Source organism: Pan paniscus, chromosome 13 (genome assembly GCF_029289425.2).
Source record: "Pan paniscus chromosome 13, NHGRI_mPanPan1-v2.0_pri, whole genome shotgun sequence".
Taxonomy (NCBI): Eukaryota; Metazoa; Chordata; class Mammalia; order Primates; family Hominidae; genus Pan; species Pan paniscus.
In genome coordinates, this window is record NC_073262.2 from 59,192,993 (window position 1) to 59,220,937 (window position 27,945).

The 27,945-nt window shown below is 37.9% G+C and overlaps 1 protein-coding gene across 6 annotated transcripts in view; it reads left to right on the plus strand.

Moving 5' to 3' along the window:
- The window catches only part of GPD2 (glycerol-3-phosphate dehydrogenase 2), a 150,926-nt gene that overhangs the window by 89,895 nt on the left and 33,086 nt on the right, over positions 1–27,945 (plus strand). For all 6 annotated transcript variants that reach the window (XR_010109463.1, XM_003832714.5, XM_003832713.5 and 3 more), the window contains 2 exons: positions 24,519–24,683; positions 25,513–25,657. Coding sequence is in view for 5 of the 6 variants with exons in the window: in XM_003832714.5 (XP_003832762.1) it covers positions 24,519–24,683; positions 25,513–25,657 (310 nt within the window). In the remaining variant the exon portion in view is untranslated. The remainder of the gene's footprint in view (positions 1–24,518; positions 24,684–25,512; positions 25,658–27,945) is intronic.

Here is a 27,945-nt window from a genome sequence, read left to right on the forward strand (position 1 = left end):
GGGGCACTTCCTGCAGTTGGCCCCTGAGCCCTTTTGATACCCTGTCAGTGGTCTATGATGATTTCTGTGCTGTTTGCTATGACAAGATACTCCGGTTTCATCTTGAAACTTTCCTTCCCTAGTTTTGGAAGCAGCCATTTCTTCAGTAACACTTGACTCCCTCGTGTGGAAAATGGTAACTAGGGACCATAATCTATTTGCTATGAAGGTTCATTGCTACTGGTTGGTCATTATTTCTAGGCCTTTCAATAGAAAAAATTAGGAAAAAAATTATGTGAAGAAGAAAAACATGTTGAGTTTTTAGATACAGTTCCACTTCAAATTTAGTATTACATGGTTTTTATTTAACGTTATCAATCAGACTTCCAACACAGTTTAATTTTATTTTTCAGTTTTGTTGTTGAATGGGGACATACGGACAAATTACTGTCTTTTAAAGTGACTTGACATATTTATTTCCTATAAGTGTGGTTATGTCACCACTTAATACAACAGATAATTGCATTTTGCTTTAGATGATTAGGAATTTATGTTTTTAAACTGTGCTTCTGTTTTATAAATTATGTAAATAAAGTGTTTTAAAGTAAAAAATGTAAACAAAGACAATTCAAACAAGGCTAGCTTCTTTCCTTGTTCTGCCCTATTCCCTCCTTCTTTAAAATCAACTTAAAAATTTTTTTTAGGATTTTGGTATGTTCTTTTAATGTATGTATGCATATGTTTTTATTATATGTACACTTGTTTTTGCTCTGCCTACCATTTTGTAGGTGGTAGTAGTGCCATGCTTTTTTCACCTAATAGAGTAGATACTGCTTTCCATAAGTATAAGAGGCCACAAAATTTTAAAAGGTGAATTTAAAAGCAGGGACCAACTTTTATGGAATTACATTTCATAGCCATGTTAACTGCTTAGATCAAAATATACCTGCTCATACAGCCTTAGCCATCAATAAACCACACTTTCAAATTATTTTTCTTTTTATAAGTGAAAATAAAATCTTATTTCCTTTCTTTGGATACCACAAAACAATGACACATCCACTAGTCTGATCTGTGTAGAGAGCTTAAAATTAATCAGAGAGTCTCAAATGCTGTTATTATCATTATGTAAAATATGCTGTGATTTGTTCAAATTTGCTAAAATCTGGTTCATAACATTTGCTTGCATTGAATGCTAATATGCTTAGTCAGACTAAGTGCTTCTGTCAATTATAGTCTTTTAAATAGATGAGTCTGTCTGATACTAATATGTGAAATTATACTTCTTGGTAAAATTTGTGTTGATATGCTTTATATTAATGGTGCATTTTTTAAAATTTAGAGATAAAGCTAATTAATTGTAGTTTAAGATATAAAAATTTGAGGGACTTTCTGCTTTTGTTTCAAAGACATTCGGAGAACACATGCCCAAGAAATGTAAGCCATGCTTAAAAATACTGCATTTTGAAGCTTGCAGTAACTATCTAATGAATTCGTCTCAGAGTGATTCTCCTTCAGAAACAAAATTTTATAGGTCACATTTGGAAACAAGGAGAGGAGGAAATAACTGACATTGCAATATGGGGAAATAAATGGGAAATAAAAGGCCATAATGATTGGTCTTCAGGAAGCTGTAAGGATTGTTCTTCAGGAACTAATTTTTCTTGCTACTTTATTGTGTGGACAATATAATGCCTCACGTATCTGTTGGCATAGTCCCTAGTTTCTCTCTGCTGTACCCATTCTTCACATATTTTCTAGCATTCTTTCAAGAGGATCAGGAGTCTTTGCCCAGATACCTGTTTGGGAAAAGGAAGAAAGAGAGTAAAAAATTAATAATTAAATCAATTTTTGAGTTATTCTGCAGACGACACACAGCAGCTTTCTTAGTGTAATGGAAAGCCAGCCTGGTATTAAGCATCTAACCTCACAAAGAATGGCAGTAATAAAAATATCTCTTCAATTAAAAAGCCCCACACTTTAGTTTCAACTACCAAGCCTTGGAAATGTAATAAAAAAAACTGTGAAAAAAAGTCTTCGGTACATAGTTTTTATAAATATAACTAACACCTTGGTGTAGATTATATTCTCTGGAGCCAAATAGATTACTATTTTAGAATGTGAAGTTTCAAAGTAGTTTCATTATTACTATTAATACTTACTCATATCACACTTACATTAGTAAAACCCTCTGTAGATCATTATATCCACTCAAGCATGAACCACACAACACCTATTTTTTTTTAACTCATCTTTGCACATTAAAAAACATATAGGCACACGCAACTAACCTCCCACACAAGTTAAATAACTATTGCTCCTTTTCTGTTCAAAACCAAATATATACTCTTGCATTCACTGGAAAGTGTTACTAGTATATGATTTGCTATCTATTCAGAAGAATAGATATTTGAGAATAAAATAAAAAAGTATATAATAATGAAAGCAACTACCAAATTAAAAGCAATATCAAATAATTTGTACTTAATATTTTTATGTCAAAGATGATTAACATGTAACTGATTTACCTGGGATAGACCAGGTAAATCAGTACGCCAGAAACTTCATATTTCCCAGGAATTTTAAATTTTCTTAGTTTTTAACCCGAGAAATCCTACAAAGAATGGATTTGGTGATTTGTGTTTTATTTTCCTTAAGAAGGTTGAAGTCTGAAAGGTAACTGAGAAGCGGCTCACAGGCAGTTCTCTCTTTTAATAATTCCCCGTGTGCAAAGCATTGTACTTCAATAGTTACCTCAGAACCATTTTAGTGAAAAAGAAGGTAAAAATACATTATCATTAAAAAACTAATCTGAATATAGTCAGGATTTACAAATTGGATAAACTGACTACTCTCATTCTAATAAAAGAATAAAATGAACCCAATTTATTATTTTCAATAGTTGCCTCTTCCAACAGCATTTAAATTAATAGATAATAGTCCACGCTAATTGTAAGAAACATGTCTATTGTATAAAACTGGATTGAAACATGTCTATATAAAGCCAGATTGATATGTGTATTTTTGCCTTTTTCCTCTGTCTTCTACTTGTATATTTCTTTTTCTCATCACAGATTTTGGTAAAATTGGTATTTTCATTATCCTTAAGTATGAGCAAAGAGAAACATATTTCTCCACTCAATTATGTTCATTTTTTTCTTTTTTTTCTTTTATTTATTTATTTATTTATTTATTTATTTGTATTATTATTATTATACTTTAAGTTTTAGGGTACATGTGCACAATGTGCAGGTTAGTTACATATGTATACATGTGCCATGCTGGTGTGCTGCACCCACTAACTCGTCATCTAGCATTAGGTATATCTCTCAATGCTATCCCTCCCCCGTCCCCCCACCCCACAACAGTCCCCAGAGTGTGATGTTCCCCTTCCTGTGTCCATGTGTTCTCATTGTTCAATTCCCACCTATGAGTGAGAATATGCAGTGTTTGGTTTTTTGTTCTTGCGATAGTTTACTGAGAATGATGATTTCCAATTTCATCCATGTCCCTACAAAGGACGTGAACTCATCATTTTTTATGGCTGCATAATACTCCATGGTGTATATGTGCCACATTTTCTTAATCCAGTCTATCATTGTTGGACATTTGGGTTGGTTCCAAGTCTTTGCTATTGTGAATAATGCCGCAATAAACATATGTGTGCATATGTCTTTATAGCAGCATGATTTATAGTCCTTTGGGTATATACCCAGTAATGGGATGGCTGGGTCAAATGGTATTTCTAGTTCTAGATCCCTGAGGAATCGCCACACTGACTTCCACAATGGTTGAACTAGTTTACAGTCCCACCAACAGAGTAAAAGTGTTCCTATTTCTCCACATCCTCTCCAGCACCTGTTGTTTCCTGACTTTTTAATGATTGCCATTCTAACTGGTGTGAGATGGTATCTCATTGTGGTTTTGATTTGCATTTCTCTGATGACCAGTGATGGTGAGCATTTTTTCATGTGTTTTTTGGCTGCATAAATGTCTTCTTTTGAGAAGTGTCTGTTCATGTCCTTCGCCCACTTTTTGATGGGGTTGTTTGTTTTTTTCTTGTAAATTTGTTTGAGTTCATTGTAGATTCTGGATATTAGCCCTTTGTCAGATGAGTAGGTTGCGAAAATTTTCTCCCATTTTGTAGGTTGCCTGTTCACTCTGATGGTAGTTTCTTTTGCTGTGCAGAAGCTCTTTAGTTTAATTAGATCCCATTTGTCAATTTTGGCTTTTGTTGCCATTGCTTTTGGTGTTTTAGACATGAAGTCCTTGCCCATGCCTATGTCCTGAATGGTAATGCCTAGGTTTTCTTCTAGGGTTTTTATGGTTTTAGGTCTAATGTTTAAGTCTTTAATCCATCTTGAATTGATTTTTGTATAAGGTGTAAGGAAGGGATCCAGTTTCAGCTTTCTACATATGGCTAGCCAGTTTTCCCAGCACCATTTATTAAATAGGGAATCCTTTCCCCATTTCTTGTTTTTCTCAGGTTTGTCAAAGATCAGATAGTTGTAGATATGCGGCGTTATTTCTGAGGGCTCTGTTCTGTTCCATTGATCTATATCTCTGTTTTGGTACCAGTACCATGCTGTTTTGGTTACTGTAGCCTTGTAGTATAGTTTGAAGTCAAGTAGCATGATGCCTCCAGCTTTGTTCTTTTGGCTTAGGATTGACTTGGCGATGTAGGCTCTTTTTTGGTTCCATATGAACTTTAAAGTACTATTTTCCAATTCTGTGAAGAAAGTGATTGGTAGCTTGATGGGGATGGCATTGAATCTGTAAATTATCTTGGGCAGTATGGCCATTTTCACGATATTGATTCTTCCTACCCATGAGCATGGAATGTTCTTCCATTTGTTTGTATCCTCTTTTATTTCCTTGAGCAGTGGTTTGTAGTTCTCCTTGAAGAGGTCCTTCACATCCCTTGTAAGTTGGATTCCTAGGTATTTTATTCTCTTTGAAGCAATTGTGAATGGGAGTTCACTCATGATTTGGCTCTCTGTTTGTCTGTTGTTGGTGTATAAGAATGCTTGTGATTTTTGTACATTGATTTTGTATCCTGAGACTTTGCTGAAGTTGCTTATCAGCTTAAGGAGATTTTGGGCTGAGACAATGGGGTTTTCAAGATATACGATCATGTCGTCTGCAAACAGGGACAATTTGGCTTCCTGTTTTCCTAACTGAATACCCTTTATTTCTTTCTCCTGCCTAATTGCCCTGGCCAGAACTTCCAACACTATGTTGAATAGGAGTGGTGAGAGAGGGCATCCCTGTCTTGTGCCAGTTTTCAAAGGGAATGCTTCCAGTTTTTGCCCATTCAGTATGATATTGGCTGTGGGTTTGTCATAGATAGCTCTTATTATTTTGAGATACGTCCCATCAATACCTAATTTATTGAGAGTTTTTAGCATGAAGCGTTGTTGAATTTTGTCAAAGGCCTTTTCTGCATCTATTGAGATAATCATGTGGTTTTTGTCTTTGGTTCTGTTTATATGCTGGATTACATTTATTGATTTGCGTATATTGAACCAGCCTTGCATCCCAGGGATGAAGCCCACTTGATCATGGTGGGTAAGCTTTTCGATGTGCTGCTGGATTCGGTTTTTTAAAGTAGCAAACAACGCTGTTTGTTTATTTTTTATGTTTTTAGAGACAGTGCCTCACTTTGTTTCCTGGGCTGGACTTGAACTCCTAGGCTCAAGTGATTCTCCCACCTCAGTCTCCCAAGTAGCTGGGACTGTGGGCATGCACCATGGTGCTTTGCTTAAGACTCTATTTTTAAAAAACGAAGCATAAACATTATTAACACAAGCATAATGAAATACATATACAATTTAGAGTAATATTTAAAGTGATGTAAATACCTAGATGCAATTAAACACTTCACTCACTGAAGTTTAATTATTTCAATGTGCTACATTTGCTGTTTAATGTTACCTTGGTCTTCTCTTCTCGCCATCCCATCCCAAATATGAATAGTATTAATTCACCCCTGCCCCCTTTAAATATATATATATTTAAAATCCACAGATTGGGGTCAGTGTTGGGAAGGGGGATTTCTGCTGAAACTCCACATGTGCTCCTTACTGCTGGTTGATGCTTTTGATGTTCTCACCCCCTGAGGTCAGGAGAACACAGACAGGAGAGTAAGTGGCAACTGTAGCAACCCCAGGCTTTGTGGCACTTCTCTCCAGAAGATGCAAGGGTGTTTTCTGCACATCAGCACTGGCCCTGACAGTGGAGAATTTCTTTTCATTTACTTTAAAATGGTTCTGACAAAAACCGGGGTCTCTCATTTGCAAAATCAGCTGTCTATAGCAAAGCCGGACCTTATCTTAAGAGCCAGGCTGAGGCCACAGATGTCGGTCATGTGGCACCTGCATGTGGAGGCCACGAGTGGCCCATTAACCAGATCTGGGCTGAGGCCACTGAGTCTGCACCATGGAGCTCACTCGTGGAGGCCAGCTGCAATGTTCCCACCTGGCCAGGAAGGACACTGCCCTTCTCAGTCCCAGAATGGTTATCTGAGGGCCCTGCACAACACAATGGGGCCTTCAGCCTAGGCATGGACCACTGTGGTGCTTTCCCTCTCTCCATAGGACAAATGGAGGGCCACAGGTTCCAGCAATGCCTGGAGCCCACTTGGTCCTTTAATATCCCATCTTGTCACTTCTCAGGCCCCTGCCTACTCCACCAAAAGGGCTGGGGAGGCAGTCCAAAGATGGGGGTTATAGATTTATGTTAATAAATATATAATATATATGAATATGTAATTTTATTTTTATTTTTACTTTTTTAAGTGACAAAGTCTCATTCAGTTGCTAGGCTGGAGTACAGTGGAGTGATCACAGCTCACTACAGTCTTGACCTCTTGAGTTTAAGCAAATCTCCTCAGCCTCCGACTAGCTAAGACTACCGTTGTGCACCAACACATCTGGCTAGTTTTTATTTTTTAAAAACTCTTTGCAGAGACAAGGCCTTGCTTTGTTGCCCAGGCTGGTGATGAACACCTGGCTTCTAGTGGTCCTCTTACCTCGGCCTCCCAAAGTGCTGGGATTACAGATGTGAGCCACTGCATCCAGCCCCCAAATTTTAATTTAGTTTTATTTTCTACCTTTTTGTGATTATGTGTCTCAGTTTAACAAGCCTTTAGTTACATCTAGGTATAATCAAGGGCCTTCTGTGTGCCCAGTGGTTATCTATGATTGGACTTTTTCTCTTCTCCCCATGTGCTCCCCCACCATTAAATTTTAAGGAGGTACTTTTTCCTTGTTACCTGCACTTTTTGAACAATAGGTTTCAGACAACTTACCCCTGTAAATTCCCTTTGAATTATGGCATTTTAACCATTTTTCACAAATATTGAACTTGAAATTTTAGAGCCATCAGGAGGGGCTGATCCTAGCAGCTCTTTTATTGAAATTATTCTATTGGTGGCAATAGGAGTTACTGGAGGGCACTGCCACCCAGAAACTGGATGAAACCAAGTCAGAAATTCTGAGTATAACTGACAAAGGTTTTATAGGAATTTAGAAGGACATTGGGTAGTAGAGGGCTTGGGAAAAAGTAAATTCCCTAATTTCCTCCTCTGTGACCCACATTTGATATAGAAATCATGATTTGTCTAGTATTGGACAGAATCACAAATAAGGATTAGTTGCCATAAAAGCTTTTCTAATTTATATTGTGAAAGAGCTGTAGTGCTGCATCAGAAAGGAGTCTCTGTTTGCTAGAAGAGCTATGTCAGCAGGTGAGGCCTAAAGCCTAAAGGCCTGAGGGGTGGTCAGGGATGGGAGAGAATGAAGTTACTGCAGACTTTCAAATTGTTCCTCACCCTTCACGAGACGGGAAGTTTCCTAAGGCTGAAGGAAGCAGCAGTAACTGAGTGCAGAATGTTTCTCTTGGTGCAGTGGGTTGTGACCACTCTCATTGTTGTTTTCTTTCTGTCCAGAGTAAAACAGGCATCCTTCAGAAATTTCATAGCATGTAGCCCTGAAGAGCACTTAGCTAGATTGTGGTGGTTTCTATATGTGTATTTGGTTAATCTGTTGAAGAGAAATAATGAAAAGCTGAGCAGTCTTTTTCTCCCCCATCAACTCATGAGCTATGAGCTATGAGTTCTCGAGAAATGTTGGAGCATTTGACAGCAGTATTTGCATTCTCCCTTGTGTTTCTGTTGCTGAAGCTGCAGCTTCCAAAATTGCAGGGCTTCTTGACCAACCTGCATCTCACCATTCAGCCTTTTAGTCCATTAAATAATCTGATTCTGTCAGCAAGGCCTCAGGTTTAGATCTTATTAGCTCTAGATAGTTTTTTAAAAATCTGCTCTCCAGAAATTTGCAGGAAGTCCCAAGATAAGAGAAAACTTCCTGTCAACAGTGCTGAATTTCATGGTGTGTGATTATTGGGAAGAAGTTGACTGAATGTTGATATGTGATACTTCTGAATTGAGGTGTGCCCAATGTAGGTCTAGGCATACATTATACTGTTGCTGCATGTATGTAAAATTTTAAAATTGGAATGCGAGAGTTCTCTGACCCCCCTCGCAGGATGTGCAATGGGTGTGGCTCACCTGTTCAGCCACCATGCTCAAACCCCTTATGGGAGGGGGAGCACACAGATGGGCAGGTGCAGGAGCCAGGGTGAGCGCTTTTGGGCTCCAGCCCACGGTAGCATCTAGGGGTGGGTGTCTGTGACTCCTGAAGCCCCAGTGGGCATGTCACAATGCTCCTTTAGCTCTGCCATCTGCAGAAAGCTAAAGCGTTAACCAGCTCAGTGCCCTCTTGGTACCCAGGTTCTTGTCTGGTATCCAGGAAGAATCAGGTCACACAGACAAATTGAAGGATGGTAAATGCGGGGTGTCTTATTTCCAGGTAGAGGTGGCTCTCAGCAGATGGATGGGGAGTTGGAAAGGGGATGGAGTGGGAATATGAACTTCGCCTGGAGTTTGGCCGTCCTGTGGCCGATCTCCTCTCTGACCATCCATAGCCAAACTCTTCTTGACGTTTAAATGCCCTTTCTCTTCTCTCCTTCTCTGCTGTGCCACTCTTCTGCTTCTTTGCTCTTCTGCTTATCTGTTATCTGCTCATCTGCTCGAGGAGCCTGGGGTTTGGGGTTTATAATGGTACATGATGCAGGGATGTGGCAGGCCAAAAGGAAATGTTTGGGTGCAAAAACAATGCCTGTTCCCATTTAGGGCCATGGGTTTCCAGGCTTGAGGGTGGGGCCTTTGCCAGGGAACTGCCTTCTTCTACCCAGTATTTCCTTGCCTCCTGTCCATATCAAAATGAGTATCAATACTCTGTAAGATTTTCTTTTGTTTACTTCTCTACTCTATTCTTCAATATTAGATTTAATGTATTAGTCTTGGGATTGGAATGACTATAAAGGAAGCAGCATTTTGTATAGTAAGTTGAAAGAATCTGTAGATTTATAGCTTTCTAAGTAAGATAGTATTCTCAGTTGTTTTTTCACATGACTAGCATTTACATTTATTTATGTATCCAGTAATTATATGAATACCATCTATAAGTCAGCTAATGTGATAGGTAATGGAGATGAACAGAATAACATGAATTGCTTTTTCTTAAAAAAAAAAAAAAAAACTCTAACAGAGGATACAGACAAGGAAACCATTGATTTATGGTTGCCTGTGAGAAGTTCTGTGACAAGCATATACCTAATATGGGTATGTGTGTGAGAGAATCTAGGAAAGCTTCCTTAAGTAAGTAATGCTTTGCTAAATTTTAAGAAAGGGTAGTATGGCCAGGTAAAGTCAGTGGGGGAGGAAGATGACAGGGAACACTGTGGCCAAAGCATGCAGACCCATGGAATTACAGGAAGCAGTTGTGTAGAGCTTGAGTGTAGGGTGCTGTAGGGCCTGAATCATGGAGGACAAGGTATGCCAGGATGAGGAGTTTAGTTTGAATTCTCTAGGCAATGGGCATCCAGTGAATGCAAACAGCATTTGATACAGGTACTCAGGGTGCAGAAAACTGAATGATTAATAGGAGGGCAGTAGATGAGATTTTATGCTGATGGGAAGGAATCCCAGGTGAGAGAGAGAGAGAGAGAAAGAGAGAGAAAGAAAGAGAAAAAGACCTGGGAAAGAGAGAGAGAGAAAGAGAGAGAAAGAAAGAGAAAAAGACCTGGGAAAGAGAGAGAGAGAAAGAAAGAAAGAGAGAGAGCGAGAAAGAGAAAAAGACCTGGGGGCGGGGGTGGAGAGAGAGAAGAGAGAGAAAGAAAGAAAGAAAAAGAGAGAGAGAGAGAAAGAGAAAAAGACCTGGGGAGGGGCGGAGAGAGAGAGAGACCTGGGAAAGAGAGGGGGGTGGAGAGAGAGAGAGAGAGAGAGAGAGAGAGAGAGAGAAAGAAAGACAGACCTGGGAAAGAGAACGCATATTACATGGGCCATTATCCATCTGCTTGCTTGAATTTTATTGGACAACTCCAGCATCTACTACCCAGATTTTCTTGTTGTTGTTTTTTTTATTGTTGTTGTTAGTTGTCTTTGTGGCTTACCTCTTTATTTGTGTAGCCGCCCTTTCTTGTCTTTTGCTACATCTTTGATTTGGAAGTGAATTAATAAATGAATGTCAAGTGTTCCCAAATTCTGTTTTAAGAATAATCTAGATCTTTTAAAGCTTCGGTAATGTGGGCTTTAAAAAATCTGTGATTGCCCAACTGGTTTATGTCAGCATTTTGGAAAGAATATCAGTCTTTAAAGCGGTGTTAGAGATATAAACCCTCTGGGGAGTGAAGAATGCCTGGTGCATGCTAATTTTGTACTTATCCAGGTGGAAGAGGGAGAGGAATAGCCAAAGCTATAGATAGAACAAAGGCATGTCAATTGCAACCTGGTCTCAGTTTAGGCTTAGCTCTCCTCACCAATCCCCTATCAGGATATTAGTGGCTTATTTATTTATTTTTAACCTGTATCATATTAAGCTCTTTGACAAATCGCATTTTGATTTATAGTCTGTGCTTCTGGCATGTGCTTTAATGGCATTAGCCAACTCTAGACACATACTGAATTCATTATGTACCTTATGTATGTAAGTAGTAATACTTCCTTTTAATGAACATACGGTCACGTCAAAGTGCTGCGAGGTTGTTTTACAAAAGCATCTTTGTGTAGTGCTCCTCAGAAGTTTTGAGATGAGTATTAAGTTGAAGATTAATATGCTGTATTTTAAGTTGTATTTTAGTGGAGTAATGTATTATAATTTTGCCCTCTCCTTCAGGTGAGTAGACTATTATACTCTGTTTGAGTCTTTGATTCTTAGGCTTTGGTTCTTAATTAGAATTCAACATTGTTGACATGTAAATTGTGACCAGATGAATTCAAAACTCAAAAAGTAAAATTGCCTTTGAATTTGTATCCTCAGCTATGATATTGATTGAAAATCGATGAGTAACTCTTTTTCTTGTTTTCTATAGGCAGTAAGAAATTCACAGAATCTATTTACAGCTATACGTGACAGCACTTAACCTTGACTATGCCTGCTAAAAGGTTTCTTGACTTTAAAATGTGGATACTCTTCAAGATTTGAGGGCAGGGCTTCTCCTAAGGTAGAGGCAGAGAAGTAAACCAGCAACAAGTAGGGCTCAAGATCTAGCCTGTCTGATCAGGCTTCCAGACCAAGGAGTGGCAGCAGTCCAAACCACCTGTCTCTGCTGACTAGGCAATCTTAATAGCCATCCCACTCCTCATCAGTGCGTGGGATCTGAGCACAGGTCTAAGCAGATTAATAGTTTTCTTAGTGAAGTGATCCATGGAGTCAAATGCGTGACAGTATCTTCAGGATTCTGTGGGAAGAGGAGGGGGTCTATGGAGGACACTAGGTCATCCCCTTGAAAAGAGAGATAGAGACCATTACTTGAGGGAAGAGCTAAGCAGAATGTCAGAGCTTTGGCTAAGCAAACAGATGTGAGCAGAGCTCTAGTTCAACTAGGAGCACAGAGTAAGAACCAGATATTGGGGCAGGAACTCTTCTGTTTGACGTCTACAGTGGGAGAGACTGCACACCTGTGAGCACAGGGATTCCTTTGTGTAGGGGTTCCTTAAAGACAGATAACAGTTTATGGGCAGATAACAGTTTCCAGAGGGATGGGGCTCCCTGTATAATGCCAGGGGCTGCCAGGATTGACTCAGGATTGACTCAGGGACTGCGTGGGGCTGACCCTGCAGGTTGAATGCTGTCAGTGATTACAACAGGGCAAGGGCACCTTGACTGTCTCAGAAACTAATAGAATCTTTCTTTGACAATAACCACTGGCGAGCATTTCCAGGAAGTCTTTGAAAATTGCTGGGAGTCTGGGCAAGAAACTCTACTCACTAAAAGCATGGTATTTGATTCATTATAAAACAGAAGGAAAAACATTAGTAATCGACGTGGTATGTCCCAGCCTTGTATAGTTGAAAGTAAAACTAAGTCATACATTTTCAATTTGGTGTGACATTGTCTAATTTCTAAATTTATTATTATTTTGAAATTATAGGAAATGATTAGAAGTATGAGGGTGTGGTTCTTCTGTTGTTTATTTTTCACATTTGAGTCTTACTACATGTCACCATTGCCCAGCATTTCAGAGACAAAGGGAGTATTTTTGACATTCATTAAAACTGTTTTGGTGAAAAAGCTGTATTACGGTACTATTTAATTTTTATAATAGTTTATCAGAAATGAGATTAGAGCCTATTTATTGAATTATCTTATTTTGAAACTCTCACATATTTATTGAGTACAGATTAGAATCAAACTGTTTAGAATATTAGCAAAGTCTTTTTCAAGTACAAAGAGCAGAGATTATATATCTGTAGGTAGTTCCTCCAAACCCCCGAGGGGAAGTTTTGTTTTAAATGTTTACATGTTTTATATTGACACATTTGTTGGCTTAAAAAATATGGCAATAGCATCCAGCATAGTACTTGATGTATGTGGTTGCAATTTGACATTATTTTATTGATAACTATATTGTGTATAAACTTTCTTTTCATGTCTTTTTATGTGAGAGACATCAGATATTCTACTAGCTGTTAGGAGGTAGTGAAATTAAGTTGATTCTCACAGTATTTGCATCTCAGTCTTCTGCCTCAGCATGTGACCTTGCCTGTGAAGGTTCAGAATAGCTGTTTTATTATTTCCCTTAGGGTGATCGGGCTCTGGTAAATTGATTGGCACTAGCCCAACTCACAGCCTATTGAATCATGAATTGATTACTTTAGACAACAAATAGTTTAACACCTTCCTACATGCCATACATTGTTGTCCTTGCAGGAGGTAAACTCTTGGAGATGATGGTGGGGGATAGAACCAAGTTCCTGCCCTTAATTTATTCATTCCTATGAGAAGTGAAACATTCATGTAAAACAGATGACTCAGATTGCTGTTAAAAAAAAAAAAATCCAGTAGGGCAAACCTATTTGAATAACCAAATTAAGATCAGGATTGGCTGGGTGTGGTGGTTCACGCCTGTAATCCCAGCACTTTGGGAGGCCAAGGTGGGTGGATCACGAGGTCAGGAGATTGAGACCATCCTGGCTAACACGGTGAAACCCCGTCTCTACTAAAAATACAAAAAAATTAGCTGGGCATGGTGGCGGGCTCCTGTAGTCCCAGCTACTCGGGAGGCTGAGGCAGGAGAATGGTGTGAATCCAGGAGGGGGAGCTTGCAGTGAGCCAAGATCGCGCCACTGCACTGCAGCCTGTGCAACAGAGCAAGACTGCATCTCAAAAAAAAAAAAAAAAAAGATCAGGATTTTGCCTAGTAACTATAGAGTTCAAGCAGAAGCAATGAAATGGTCTAAACTATAGCTTAAAAAACAATATCTGTTAAAGATATCTTTGTCAAGTAAGTCTGAATATTTTGCTTTTATAGTTAAAAAGATAATTAAATTCTGACTTTTTCATTTCATCTTTTAGAGTCTCAAGCCCCATATAAAGTTTCCAAATAAACATTAATTCTGGGTTGCTGAGAGATGTTATTCTGATAACTGAGGAATGTTTATGATTGAGGTATTAAATAAAAGGTTATCTTAACAAAAGGAGAAGGAAGGTAAATGTAGTAGAAGGCAATCTGTTAACAATATTAGCTTCATTCTTATAATGCTTTGCAGTTTACAAATGCTTTCACATATGCTGGAATCTGATTATTTCAGCGGCTCTAGGGGATTGGTAGAGAGGCTGTTGTTAGACCTACTTTATAGATGAAACAGACTCTGATGAGGAAAGGGACGTCCCCAGAACCTGAGTTAGTGGCTGGTTGGGTCCTGAACTCACACATTCGGAGTCTCCAGCATCAGTGCTCTCTGATGGGGGCCAAGAGTTAGCCTGCTTTTCATGTAAATGCCCTAGTACACATTCCTTTCAGACAATCAGGACATTGGGTTCAGGTCAGACTGATTTGATAACAATTTGATAAGGTGTAGAATCTTCCTGTGATTAAAGAGAGAAATCTGATAAGGTACAAGACTTACCATGAAACAGATAAAGGTTCTCTCAAAAGGCTGCCTCCAGTTAGAATTCCCCAGCTGGTCCTTGGCACGTGGTTCCATGTGTTTATTATGTAGCTCACACTCGAAATCACCCCTGGGGCAGGTTGAGCCATTCCAGCATTTTGTAAAAAGTTGTGTGCATGTACTCACACACAAATGAGGAAAAGAGGACTGAAAAGATGGTTCTGTGAAAGTGAAAGGATTCACTTGCTTTTCCCAGTCCTATTATGAAAGATGGTTTAGTTATATCAAAGGGCTTCTTTTGACTTGTTATATAATTCGATTCTTGAGTTTTCAGTTGGCTTATTTGAAATTTTGTAAATTGCAATTTATAAAATTGGAGGGCCCTGAGAGATCAAGTTCCACTTTGTGGCTCGAGTAATGAGGATACTGAGATTAGGGGTTAGGGCTTGCTCAGGTTTTTGTTGCAGACAGGAAAAATAAAATATCTGGTTGACTTAAAGAGAAAAGAAATTCTCTGATAGGACATTGAGCAGCAGGCAGAAATACTGGGAAGACAGAGACCTAGCTTGAAAAATAAGGGACTAAATATGATTTGTAGCAACCACAGCCACAGGCAAAATCCTGACCCACAACCAGTGCACCGAAGACTTGATTGCTCATCACGTCACGTCTTGCTGTGCCACCACTGCTGACATCTCTATTGCTGCTGCCCCTAGAAATGGGATGGTACTGCTATCATTGCATCTACCTCTGGATTAGAGGTTCTTTGGGTCACTACCTCTAGATTGAAGACTGTTGAGAGCGTCGGACTGGCAAAGCCAGGTTAAAGGCCTGTATCCCAGGGGACTATTCTTCCTCTCCTATGGGATGGTAGAATGCCTTTCTGCAAAGCTTACAAGATAGGAGGAGGGGTTTAGACGCTAGTAAGCAAAACCAAACCACACCAAAACATGAGACAGTTATCTGCTATGGAAACATACCCATTTATTGGCTATTTAAGAGGTTAGAACTTGAGTTTTCTGAATTTTCTCAGGATGCCAAATTTATAGCTAATATAGATTCCTTTATGAAAAGTGACAGAGGCTCTGTGGTTTGTAAGAGAAAATGAAGTCCTCTGTAGTAAGATTTAATAATTCTAATATTTTGAAACAATCCATTTTCCTATCAACACTGTTTTCCTCTGGATTAAAAACCATTCCTCATCTTCCTATCCTTCATGACATACAGAAAAAAGAATCTTATTTTTCAGTGGTAAAAAGTGGAGAGAGAGAAAAGGAGTAAAAGAAGAACAAACAGTATTCATGAAGTGCAGAGATTAGAGGTTAGTTGTTACACATTTCAGGGTAAGTTTGCCAGATTGATGAGCAATAAAACCATTTAGAACTGGAAAATCTTCAGGGCTTTTGTTTTTAAAAGTTATTTTAGGCAATAACCACATCTTGTCGTTATAGTCTTTGCTTTCCAGCAATTCCTTTTTACCTTTTAATAATAAAAGCTAATATTTATTGAGAACTATTTTGTCGTAGCATCATTATCTATCTCACTTCTTCCTCACAATAACTCTGTGTTAATCTCATTACTATTCTCCTTCCACAGCTGAGAGATCAAACCTTAGATGAAGCAACTAGCATGAGATTTCATAGTTCATAGATGTGGGACTTGAACTTAAGCATATACACCTGTGAAAGAAGCTTTGTAAATCTTCCTTTAACTTAAGAGAGAAAATAAGGTATGTGTAGAATGCTGTTTGGTAATATTTTAAGAAAACTGCAGAGGAAGGAGAAAGGAAGTGTGCTAGAAAATCGAAAGACTTTTGGGAGCATGTGACTCCTCCACATTAGGTAAATTTGCTCTTGTATCTCTGTTCCAGGACAGCTAGGCCATTCTGATCTCTTTCAATTTCTGTTCCCCACAGTAGTACTTAGCTTAGTGCCTGGTGCATACTGAGTGTTCAATAAATATTTACAAAAATAATTAATCTCAGGCATCCTCAGGACAGTTTCCTGGGCTTAAGATGCCATGCAATTTAGAGTGCTGCTCTCAGTAAAGAAATAACTTTATCCTCAAAGCCAGGCATTTCAAGAAGGTTTATCAATGAATTTAGTGCATTTCACAAACAAGGAAGCTTACCAGGGGTTTTTAGGCCATATAACTGGATAGCCTGTGAAAGATCTCTATAGCATGTCTTGCTTCCTGTCTTTCCAACTTCACTTCAATTAATTTTGTCACATTGCTCCCTTTTCCTTTTTCTTCCTTAAACGTATAAAATGCTGGGTTTGTTTTTGTGTTTGTTTTTGTTTTTGTTTTTGTTTTGGCTGTAGTCGAGAGAGAATGGATTGTCCTGGGAAAGGCACAAGGAATCTTTATTGTAAACTAATGTGTGGAACATTTTTGTACAGAAATAGCTAATGAATACCCAAAGCATGCTGTTGCTTGCTGTTTAAATGTGGTTTCATTTTTATTCAGCTCTAGCTTCTAAGAGTCTTAAAAGGAGAAAACTTACTTTTCATTAGATTCATTTAAAACTTTTTCAAGAGAGGAAAGTCCTGAGGGTATAGAAACTTTATGTACTTAAATATATCATGTTAAGGAACTTCACAATGTTTCGTTTATATGGGGCCAAAGACCACAGATCCACCCCGATTGCTAATTATTGAGATTGCAAATAGCTTATTTCAGAACTTAGGGTGAGACAAAAGAAACATGAAGGAACAAAAGGCCCAGGATAATGAAAAGGATATTGTGAAGAGAAAGGCCTGTAGAATTATGATGCAGGTCACATCCTGTGCCTGCATTTAATTGTACCTTTGTATTTAATAATAAAAATGATTACATGCTCACTGCTAACAGGTGTCCCTGCTTCAGAACTGTAGTATGGATAGGTGACAGCAAATTACTCCAATTCATAAACTTGGAATATTATGCTTTTATTTTGAGTTTCACCAGTCTATACTAGAATACATTTTCTGCCAAAATGTACATCAACCCAGGAAGATTTTTAAACTTAGCCCCTGATAAATATACATAAAACATAGGTGAATATTTTAAAGTATAAATGAAAGAAAAAATCAACTTTGCCAGGCACTTAACACATTGAGGTTGTATTAATACCATAGTCACATTTCTAGTTCTTTATATTTTATATAAGCTTTGAATGTAATGTAAATTAGCAGTGATGTAAGTGGTCTTTCTGTTAGAACTTAATTGCCTCCTTTATGAATTTTCTCTAATTCTTGCTTAACTTGAACACTTTCTGTAACTGCCTGTCCAAAATATAGCCCCTGCCCTAGGGATTTGTTCTCCTCTGTTTTTCCCTTTATTGCCATTATTGCAATAACAATGTTCTTATTAATCTGTTTGATTTTATCTGTCTTCCTCATTAGAATGAGGTTCCATAGGACAGAGACCAAGGTAATCTTATTCTCCCTAAATCAGTGGTTGCCTAGTACCTTGACCATGCCTGGCTCATAATGTGTACCCAAAAAAATATTTGTTAAAGACATTCGTTAATCTGCCACTTACCGTCTTAATCATATACCAAAAACCCTGCTTGCTACCTTAACTTTATCACTAGCCTCCTCCCTTTGCTTATGTTTTCACCAAAGATTTTGTGGTTGAAGACATTCTATTTCTATTGTCTGTTGCGTAGCTAGGTAGAGAGATAATAGTCCCCCTTGATCCCATGACCATAGTTGAATGGAAATTGAGGGGTTGGGGACTGTTCTTAGACTCTTTAAGCCTTGAGCACATTTCCTTTATTTGATCAGCCTCTGAACTGTGATTCATTCATATTTGAATATCTGCTAGGTAGCAAAGGCTTTGGCAGGTACTGGGGAAGCAAATTTGAAAAAGATGCACTCTGTTCTTTTAGGAACATATCATTAGAATTGATGTCCCATAAGTCTGTAACTGTGTCTCTTTGGCTGTCCATTATAGACTCAGTTCCTAACACAATCTCTGGTACATTACAAGTGATCAATAAATGAGTGAATGTTCCATGCAAGTATTTAGAAAATAGCTTGTGCTGTAATAAATGTATGTACAAAGTTCTCTGGAAACACAGAAGAGGGAAGGCCATTGTGTCTAAAAGGAGTCAGGGAAAGTTTCACAAAGGAAGGATTAAAAGTTGAGTTTACCAGTTTGGGTAAGATGTACCACATAGTAAGGACAACATGAGCAAGAAATCAGAGGTGTGGAAGAGCAATATTTTATTTGAGTTTGGGCACTGCGGTCAGTCTGGAAATTTAGGACGAATGTGAAGGAGTGGTGGGCATTGAGGCTGTTGGAATCATTATTTATTCCCTTATTCAGGTACCCTATGCACTAAGTAGCTCTTGTGGCACAAATGAATCACCTTTTATTTATAGTATTTCTATAGAAAAAAGAATTGAGTTCCAAACATACAGTTTTGAAGATAGAACCTGTTTGTAAATGGGGATTAACTTTAGTAGAAAATTGGCTACATTGCCTATATGTTATCTATTGCTGTAATTCTTCATACAGATAACCACAAACGTGAATAGCATAAAAATAATTAGGGTTTATTGTACATGCATTGGAATGCTCATCAGGTGGTTCTTCTGATATAGTCTGGGTGGGCTGGGTGATTTTCTGTTCTCCGTTGAACTTGTATTCCTCTGTAGAGGTGTTGGCTGTCTGTCAGCTGAAGTAGGATGGCTTTAACTCAGGGGGCTACTCAACATTTGCTGTCATCTTCCTCCTGGTACCATTAGGCTAACCTGGGCATGTCCTTTTAATGACATTGGTGGAGGACAAGGGCACAAGCAGAAACATACAAGTGCTCTTTTGAGCCTCTGTTTCTGTCACATTTACCAACATTCCGTTGGCCAAAACAATTTCACATGGGTGAGTTGAGAGTTAGAGTGGGGCACTGTGAGGACTCAAGGCAAAGGGCATGGCTACAGGGAGGGGTGAAGGATTGGGACAATTTTTGCAATATATTATATAGCCCATACAGCTAATCAAATCAAAGTTTATAGATCTAACGGAAGCATATGATTTCTGATTTCCTTGATGAAACACTTATCTTTTCCGCTTTACTGATGCCCAGTCTTTTTTTGATAGGCTGGGGGAAAGTCAGAGAAACCAGAAATGGGAAAAGGTTGAAGTGAGATCTTGAAAGGGATAGGTAATTATTAACAATTAGCTATTGCATGCATTGTATAATTTCAGATGTACCCGGCTCATCTCCTTTTATAGGACACTGAAGCCCAAAGCAGTACAGTGTATCACCCACATTCCCCCAGCCATGTTAATGACACAACCAAAAGTTACAACTCAGTAATTCTAAGCCCAGAGCCATTCTCCACAATATCTTTTAAGGTACATTCTCCCTAAACTGCCTCATATGCCTCCCTGACCCCTGTCACTCTTCACACAAACAATCACTTTTGTAAATGGTTTATGTTTGAAAATTGCCTTGTTATCACAATTCACCATGAAGAGTGGGTTCTTATTTTGAGTTTTCCTTTTTAAGTTTACACATCATACCTTAAAGCAAAATAATCCCCTTATGTGCATGCATGTGAGTACGTGTGCATGTGCACACACATGTGCATACACACGCATGCCTACACACTCATTCACACACACACATCACACACACATCCCTATTTTGCCCTGCCTTTACCTGAGTATTTCCAATCAGAAAGGGACATTTTGAATATAGTGGTTATATTAAATCAGCTTGAGTTTGGTAGGTTAGGCTTTGAATTATCTTTGCTAGACCTCTAAGGGGGAGCTGCCAGAGAGGTCACTGTGACACTCTCAGTCTGAGACAATGAAGCATGGGGAATAAATTTAGTTAGAAATGAGATTAATGCTTTAGGGAGGTATTGTTTCTTACCAGCATCATTTTCCCCCTTTCTTGAAGTAGTCAAAGTGATTGCTCAAGACTCAGGTCAGGACACAGGGACATGGAAGGAAATATTCTCAACATTTCAACAGTGGCAGTTTTTAATTGATGAAATTATGGACAGATGCTATTCTAATTGAGAACTACTTTTTCTAACAAATAGAGTTTCTATACTGGCAGGTAGATATCAGATCAATAAGTCTGTGATAAGCATACCATTTAAAAGTATGCTATATTGAAAGGAAGCTTATATGTAGACTGACATGCATAAGAGTTTTAGACCTGAAGAAAGAAGAAAATCCCAGATAATTTTATACCTGTGTTTTTTTCATATTTACTCATTCTTCATACTCTATACATCAGTGATTATTTTTCTTTTTTTTGAGCTATTTTTCATGTTAACATAGTTGCCAAAGTTTGACTCTGAGGAGAGCAGTATTGCTGTCTCCAAAATATTTATATTTGAGGACTATCTTTTAGACAGTCACATTCTAAAATATGTGTGGTCCTGCATTTTTCACTTAAAATATCTCTTATTCTGCTCTGTGCAAGGTCATTGAAGATTAAGACAAAGTTTTCTCTACTACCACCAACCTTCATTCTTTTTGGTGGGTAGATTTTATATTTTGTTTCTCTAAACAAGAGAAAACAGTTATAGTTCCACCTCTTGTGTGCTTCCTGTCCTATGAGTTGTAAGCTCAGTATGTGCACATATGCAAGATTTCAAGTGCAAAAGAGAACAGAGTCGGAAACAGATTTTCACAGTTCCCGTCTGGGTCCTTGTGTAAGTGCCAATGTAAAGCTATTCGGTGATTAGTGAAAAACAGTATAATGTTGCCTGGCTCTAAGGAAACAGCTTTGAAAATCTAAACTTAATAAGCAGATCAATTAGGTGGGGGTTTGGGATTATTGTATCACATTCCAATGGCATGCAGTGTTGTCAAAACTTTTTTCTCCAGAATAAAAATTACAGGAGGCATAGAGTTACCTTTCAAAATGTCAGGAAAGAGGGTTGGGGAAATTAATTAGGAATAATGAAATATATCACGTATATCTCAGGAAGCATACACTGTGAGCATCTGGGTATCTCAGGGTAAGGGGTAGATTTCGTGTGGGTAGGGGAGGAGGAGGTTTACCCTGCATCCAAGGAGGTAAATGGATTAAGCTGAATGTCTGGGAAGACGAGGATTGCTGGGTGGAGATGTGAGGCCCAGGGCTCGGGGCTACCATCAGATTACTTGCTCCTCAAGTTTTGGGAGCTAATAATACCTGTGCTTGCATTTCCCTGCAAAGCAAGGGATACCTTCTGGGATAAGTCCCGAGGGAATCACTCATAACTATTTCTGCTTCCCTCCCACTTATTCAACATAAATATAGGGCCTAGTTTGGGGTTAAATTCAGATTTTACACATTTATGTCTCTGTCACATTTCTTGCCACCAACTTACTGAAGTCTGAAATTTCTTTAACAAGAGAAAGTATTCCATCCCATAGTTAGAGATGTAAGAATTTCAATACCTGTTTGTTTAACACAGCGAATGAGATTAGGCTAAACTTAACAGTAATTGGAAACGTATTCTGTACCTGATAATAACTAGAAAAAAAACAAAGACAAACAAGCCTTTCTGATTTCTCTTGAGACGTGGGAATTGCACAGTAATTACAATGGGATGTAAGTTTCATGAAGGTAGAGATCACCCTGTATCTTTCTCAGTTATATTCCCTGCATTTGTCACAGTGCCTGATTCATAACAAAGGATTTTCATTTTTGTAAGTAGATGGACACATGGATGATTCTAGTATCATAAAGACTATTTAAAAAGGTGTATACAAGATAAAATGTTGACCCAGAGGAAACAGTGAATAATTTTGCCCTGGAAGGATGCAGATAAAGGGAGACTTTCTGCATCCCTCCAGGAGATGCAGAACTAGACATTTGAACTCGATCATGAGAGATGAACAGAGGTTTCTCAGAACTTCCAGGATGGTATCCAGCCAGAAGAATAAGTGTGTGTAAAGGCAAGGTGGGAAATGACATGAATGTTCAGGGAGCTACAAATAATTTCACAATTCTAGGTAGTATGAACCATGGCAGACGAGGATCATATCATGAATGGCCTTTTTGTGTAAGTGACATCTCAGATTTGAGTCAAGACAGCTGCTGCTGGGAACTGGGGAGTGGACATAGAAAAACAAGGACCATAGGAACTTGTTTCCACCTCACATTTTAAACTGAAGTTAAGCTTGCTTACCTGCAGTCATATTCAGATTTAGATGCTAATTAGGGAACATTTGTTAGTATGGAAGCTACAGAGCTTGAAGAACTATAACCTATACTGCTCCAATGAGATTTTATATTTTAAACACATATTAAAAGAAAATTTTATCTTTTTAAAGTCACCTTAGAGTCAGATGAATGTATAAGTATTTTCTAAAGGAACTATCATTTCATAAATGGAATTTCTGCCTGGTTCCTTTAAATAGTGGCTTCATTTAGGATTTAAAATATTTCATTTACACATGGCTTTCCAGAGGCTTCAAGGCACACCTGGATGGGTGAGCGTTTCTCTACGCCTATGGTAAGAGCAGGCATGACTTGGATTTCTTGTACTACCAGATATGTGCCTTTGTGGGGCAGGGTGTTTCCTTGTTAGATATATAAATCAACCAGAAAGATTGGGTCGGATGGGTACTGTGTTATTTTCTTAATTTAAGGAGAAGATCTATAATGGAAATTTTATTTAGTTTCTTTGGACTGTTTTCGTGCATTTAGTTTTAAAAAATGTATTCCAATTTTAAGCAAGGAACCCTACATTAATAAAAATTGATTTCTTAAGCTTAACTTCAAATATGATTTTAAGCAACCTTAGGATCATGCTGAGTTGAAACTATGGAACCGCTACCCTTCCCACTTATAGCTCAACTACTGCTATTGTCATTGTTGTTTTTTTCTTCTACTTTCATTCTATTAATTGTTAGATAAAATAACTCCTTATTTTGCATGTTGAGGTTTAACATAAGTTCTCCACTTGATAGAGCATTTAATTTTGCGGGGACGGTTCTTAGCCGATTATTTTAGTTCAGTGGTTTTAGAATAAGACGTTTGTGGGGAGGGGCAGCAGAATCTTCAGTCATTGATTCTCTCTTTATAACTTTGCCCTTTTAGCTGGAACAGATTACTTCTGTAGTGCTGCTAGCCCTGCACAGACTGAATCACAAGGAAGAAACTTTGCATAAACCATTTATACTAAATGTTTGGTATGCTGGCAACATAAATCAACAACAATATCCATTACAAATTCATCCCTTTATCAGTATTATCTTGATAGAACTGATCCCAATGTGTGGGAATTTGAACCCTGCTTCAATACATCTAGCCCTGGATAATTAATTATTCAGGGCACAGAGAACCTGGCCCCTGCAATGTAGAGTAATTCTTCCTGGTCAGCGTTAACTCCACTGGCAATAATAAATAGAAAAAGTCTCTAGTGATGCCAGTATTTTAAAGTGATTAATCATCTTTCCCCCCTTCTCCTCCCCCTTAGTTTTCTTTAACTAGGATTTTTCAGCAATAAATCTTTAACAATACAGGTAGGAATTGTTCTGTAATTAAATTTTGCCCTGCTTAATTTCTTACCTTTTATGTGTGATTAAAAAAAAAGTTACATTTTAGGAAGCCCTGATCAAAATTCAAACCGAGAAAAATCCTTTTACAGAATACTGAGAAATGCTGTATGGAAGATTAAGCTCTTGATTTTGAATATTAGATAGAGCACATACACATAAAAATACTCATAAAAATTGTTCATCAACACCAGTTGGGGTGTCAAATATTCTAAAGTTTTGAATTGCTTCACTTTCATGCTTACGATTTGTCTGTATTAGGAAAAGCCTGACATATACATATGTTCCGACACTGAGAGAATAATTACTTATTTCTTAACTTTCAGATAATTGATGTCAGCTCTGTAGGAAAGGGATATTTTCACTATTTTTATGGTACACGAAATGCACTTGCTGAAGCGGCAGGTAGATGCCTGGCTGAGAATGACCGTGTATTTTAAATTGTGCCCTGTCGAGCTGCCCAGCCATCATGCATATCCTGGGTGACAGGGACAGATGTGACATATCAGTTGTGACACACTTTTGTACCACCAGTCCGTGGCTCGAGGTGACTCCTGTCCCTCCCCTGATGCTTTCCCCGCTGCAGGACAACATAACGATGCACGGATGAACCTTGCCATTGCTCTGACTGCTGCCAGGTATGGGGCTGCCACAGCCAATTACATGGAGGTAGTGAGCTTGCTCAAGAAGACAGACCCCCAGACAGGGAAAGTGCGTGTCAGCGGCGCACGGTGCAAGGATGTCCTCACAGGTATGCCAGGTCTCTGGGAGGGAGGTATTTCTTAGTATCTTGCCTAGCTTATATAATGACTGAATTATAATTTTTCTGTCACTTCTCTTTCATTTATGTCACGCTTCAGAGTCATATTAATTATATTCGTTATTGTCAGCAATGACTGGTTTAACGTGAAAATTTCCCTTGTAGGACTTGGCAATTTTTCCCCTTTGTATTATAGTTGTAATAATGATAATGATAATAATAAAATGCCCACCAAATTCCCACAGCTATGAATGGATTCCTTTTTCTTTACAAAAACATGTTATTAATAAAATTAAATAAATGTGCCAAGTTTCAAAGTATCATTTGGGTGACACAGGCATTGTTACACATTGTTAAAGTGAATCTTTAACTTTATTTAGATTTTCATTATTGCCCTGGCTCTAGCGCCATATAAGTAGGCAGTTTCCAAATTATATCGTTTCTTGAACAAAAGCTCTATGATATACATTTTCTCACAGCAGTGCTGCTCACACATTTGAGTTTTCAGGAGAAAGCGGCTTATTTACTCATTCTACTTTTTCATGTTTGGTGCTTTGACGCTGGGCACTTATAAGATCGACAGAATCCATAATGAGAAAGTGGAATGCTTTTCTTTCTTCAATTCCGACTTGTTTTTGGTAAATTCACTCAGATGAGAGCCTTTTGTTTGGCTCTTCAATAACTTGAGCTGCTCAGGTCGCTTAGTGTGGTATGCAGTATACTTCACCATGGGTTAAGTTAATAGATGAATTAGTAATACACAGCATCCGTTAACAGAGAAACAAATGAGATGTGTGATTGATGCCACTTTCTTTCACAGGGCAGGAATTTGACGTGAGAGCCAAATGTGTTATCAATGCCACGGGACCTTTCACGGACTCTGTGCGCAAAATGGATGATAAAGACGCAGCAGCTATCTGCCAGCCAAGTGCTGGTGTCCATATTGTGATGCCTGGTTATTACAGGTAATTGTCTTCCAATGTGGCAGTTGTCACCCGAAAAAGAGGGTCAGCAGAGATTGTCTGGTTTATTTCTTCTTCTAGCCTAGCAATAGATGGTCTAACTTGCTGTTCAAAATCAGGAGAAATAAGTAAAGGAACTCTTCCAAAACACAAAACACAAACCAGACTTGGGAATTTTTAGCCACTTATGGCAATACTCGTTTCTAAGGGTTAATGCTTTGGGATCTATTTTTCTTTGTTCAGTGTAGTCACCTTCAGAGACTAAGCATTGGTATTTTTGAATTAAACTTTTACTTAAGTCATTAGCAAAATTAATTTTGCAAAATTTTTTATAACGGACGTATTTTAGTTAAAACAATAAGACATGAATTTTGCAGAATACCCAAATTTGCTTATGAAGAATCTGAAGATGTGGGCTACCCAAGTATTCTTAGGTTTATAACTTTTGAAATAGATTAAAAAAATATTGTAGCAAGCAAAAACCAGATATATCTAATCTATCAAATTAACAAAGATAATTGAGGATGAAGAAATGGGCAGGAGTAGAGATAAAATAAGAATAGCTATTAAATGAAAATCATTTAAGCTGGGTGATGGGTACATGGAGCGTCATTAAACTCTTTTTATATATGTTTGAAATTTTTAATAAATTACAAAAGAAACATTTGTGTGGTTCTGGCTAAAAAATAATTACCCGTAACATACATTTTAAGGTATTTATAGAAGAAATTCGTATGGCCATGCTAAGGGTGTAGAGCATGTGTACTGTTTTTATTTCCATATGTGGTAAACCTAGTAGGCAAAGTAGTAATTCTATATGAAATAATGACTTATGTGCAACAGTATTCATTATGGCTTTGTTTGTAGTTGAGAAATATTAGAAGCTACTTCAGTTCCTCACCTTAGGGTAGTAGATAAATAAATTATGGCATAACCACACAAGGGCATATTATATAGTCATTAAGAATTATAATTATAAATACTTTTAATGCCCTAGGAAAACACTAATGATACAATGTCAATTTAGAGTATAGGACTTGATATTTTATGTGCTGTAGGTTCTAACAATGTATATAGAAAAAGACTGGAAGGAAATATGTTAAATGTGAATGGTGATTATTTCTAGGTAATATGATTATGGGTGAGAGTTATTTCTTTCTATGTTTTAATAATTTTCCATAAAGGGAATATACAGCTTTTAATATTTGATAAAGTGGATGTGTAGAACCTATGATATTTTGTTTAATACTTCTATTCTCCTAGAATGCTATCCTGCTATGCTATAGATCATGCTGCCTTTTTAGTTGTTGGTTGTCCGGTAACTAAATCTTCCTGAAGAGTCTAAGATGCACCTAATTGGTACCAGATACACTTCTGAGAAAATCATTAAAGAGAATTTCTTATCCACCAACTTCCAAGGTTTCCTTTGCGTTTTCAAAATGCGTATGTGAGAGAAATAATAGTCTTTAGGATTTTTACTTTGGACTGGAGACATCAAGGTGCCTCTTAAGGCACCACTGCATAAGATAATAGAAATGTATGCAGTGGTACCTAATTGAGTTTTTAAAACTGTTAACCAGAAGGTTAGTTCAAATGAAAAGGAGAGAAATAAATATATGTAAATGTCCCATATGTTTCTCGTATATAGAGAAGTTTTCAACATTAGTTCCAGATGCAATTGTATACGCTTTTGTGTTCGATTAAAAATATCTAAGGCCAACTAGTTTATGAGTTTTTGTTTGTTTGTTTTTAAGTATCTCTAAGAATGGAGTGTAGATGTAATCATCATACATCTTATATTTGTTTAGCTTTTACTAGATTCAACATATTCTCATGTGTTGTGTGCCTTATGTTTTCTTCACTATCATCCCATGATGTCAGAAGACAGATATTATTCCCCACAGACCTTATGTTAATTCTGTCATTAAATAATTAAATAATTTGGGACAAGCCATTTTATTTTGTGAACCTTAGTTTTCCGTTCATTAAAATGGGCAAACATTCTGCTCCTTCAGAGTTTAGAGAAAAGGAATTAAAGTGATACCTTGCTATAGGACTTCTGGGGTTTGTTCATCACTTTTTCTTGGGCTGTGTGGCCTGGGCAAGCTACTTCTTTCAGCTTCTGGTTCCTTATATCTTTTTTTTTTTTTTTTTTGAGATGAGATTTTGCTGTGTCACCTAGGCTGGAGTGCAGTGGCGCCATATTGGCCCACTGCAACCTCCGCCTCCTGAGTTCAAGTGATTCTCCTGCCTCAGCCTCCTGAGTAGCTGGCCCGCCACCACACCCAGCT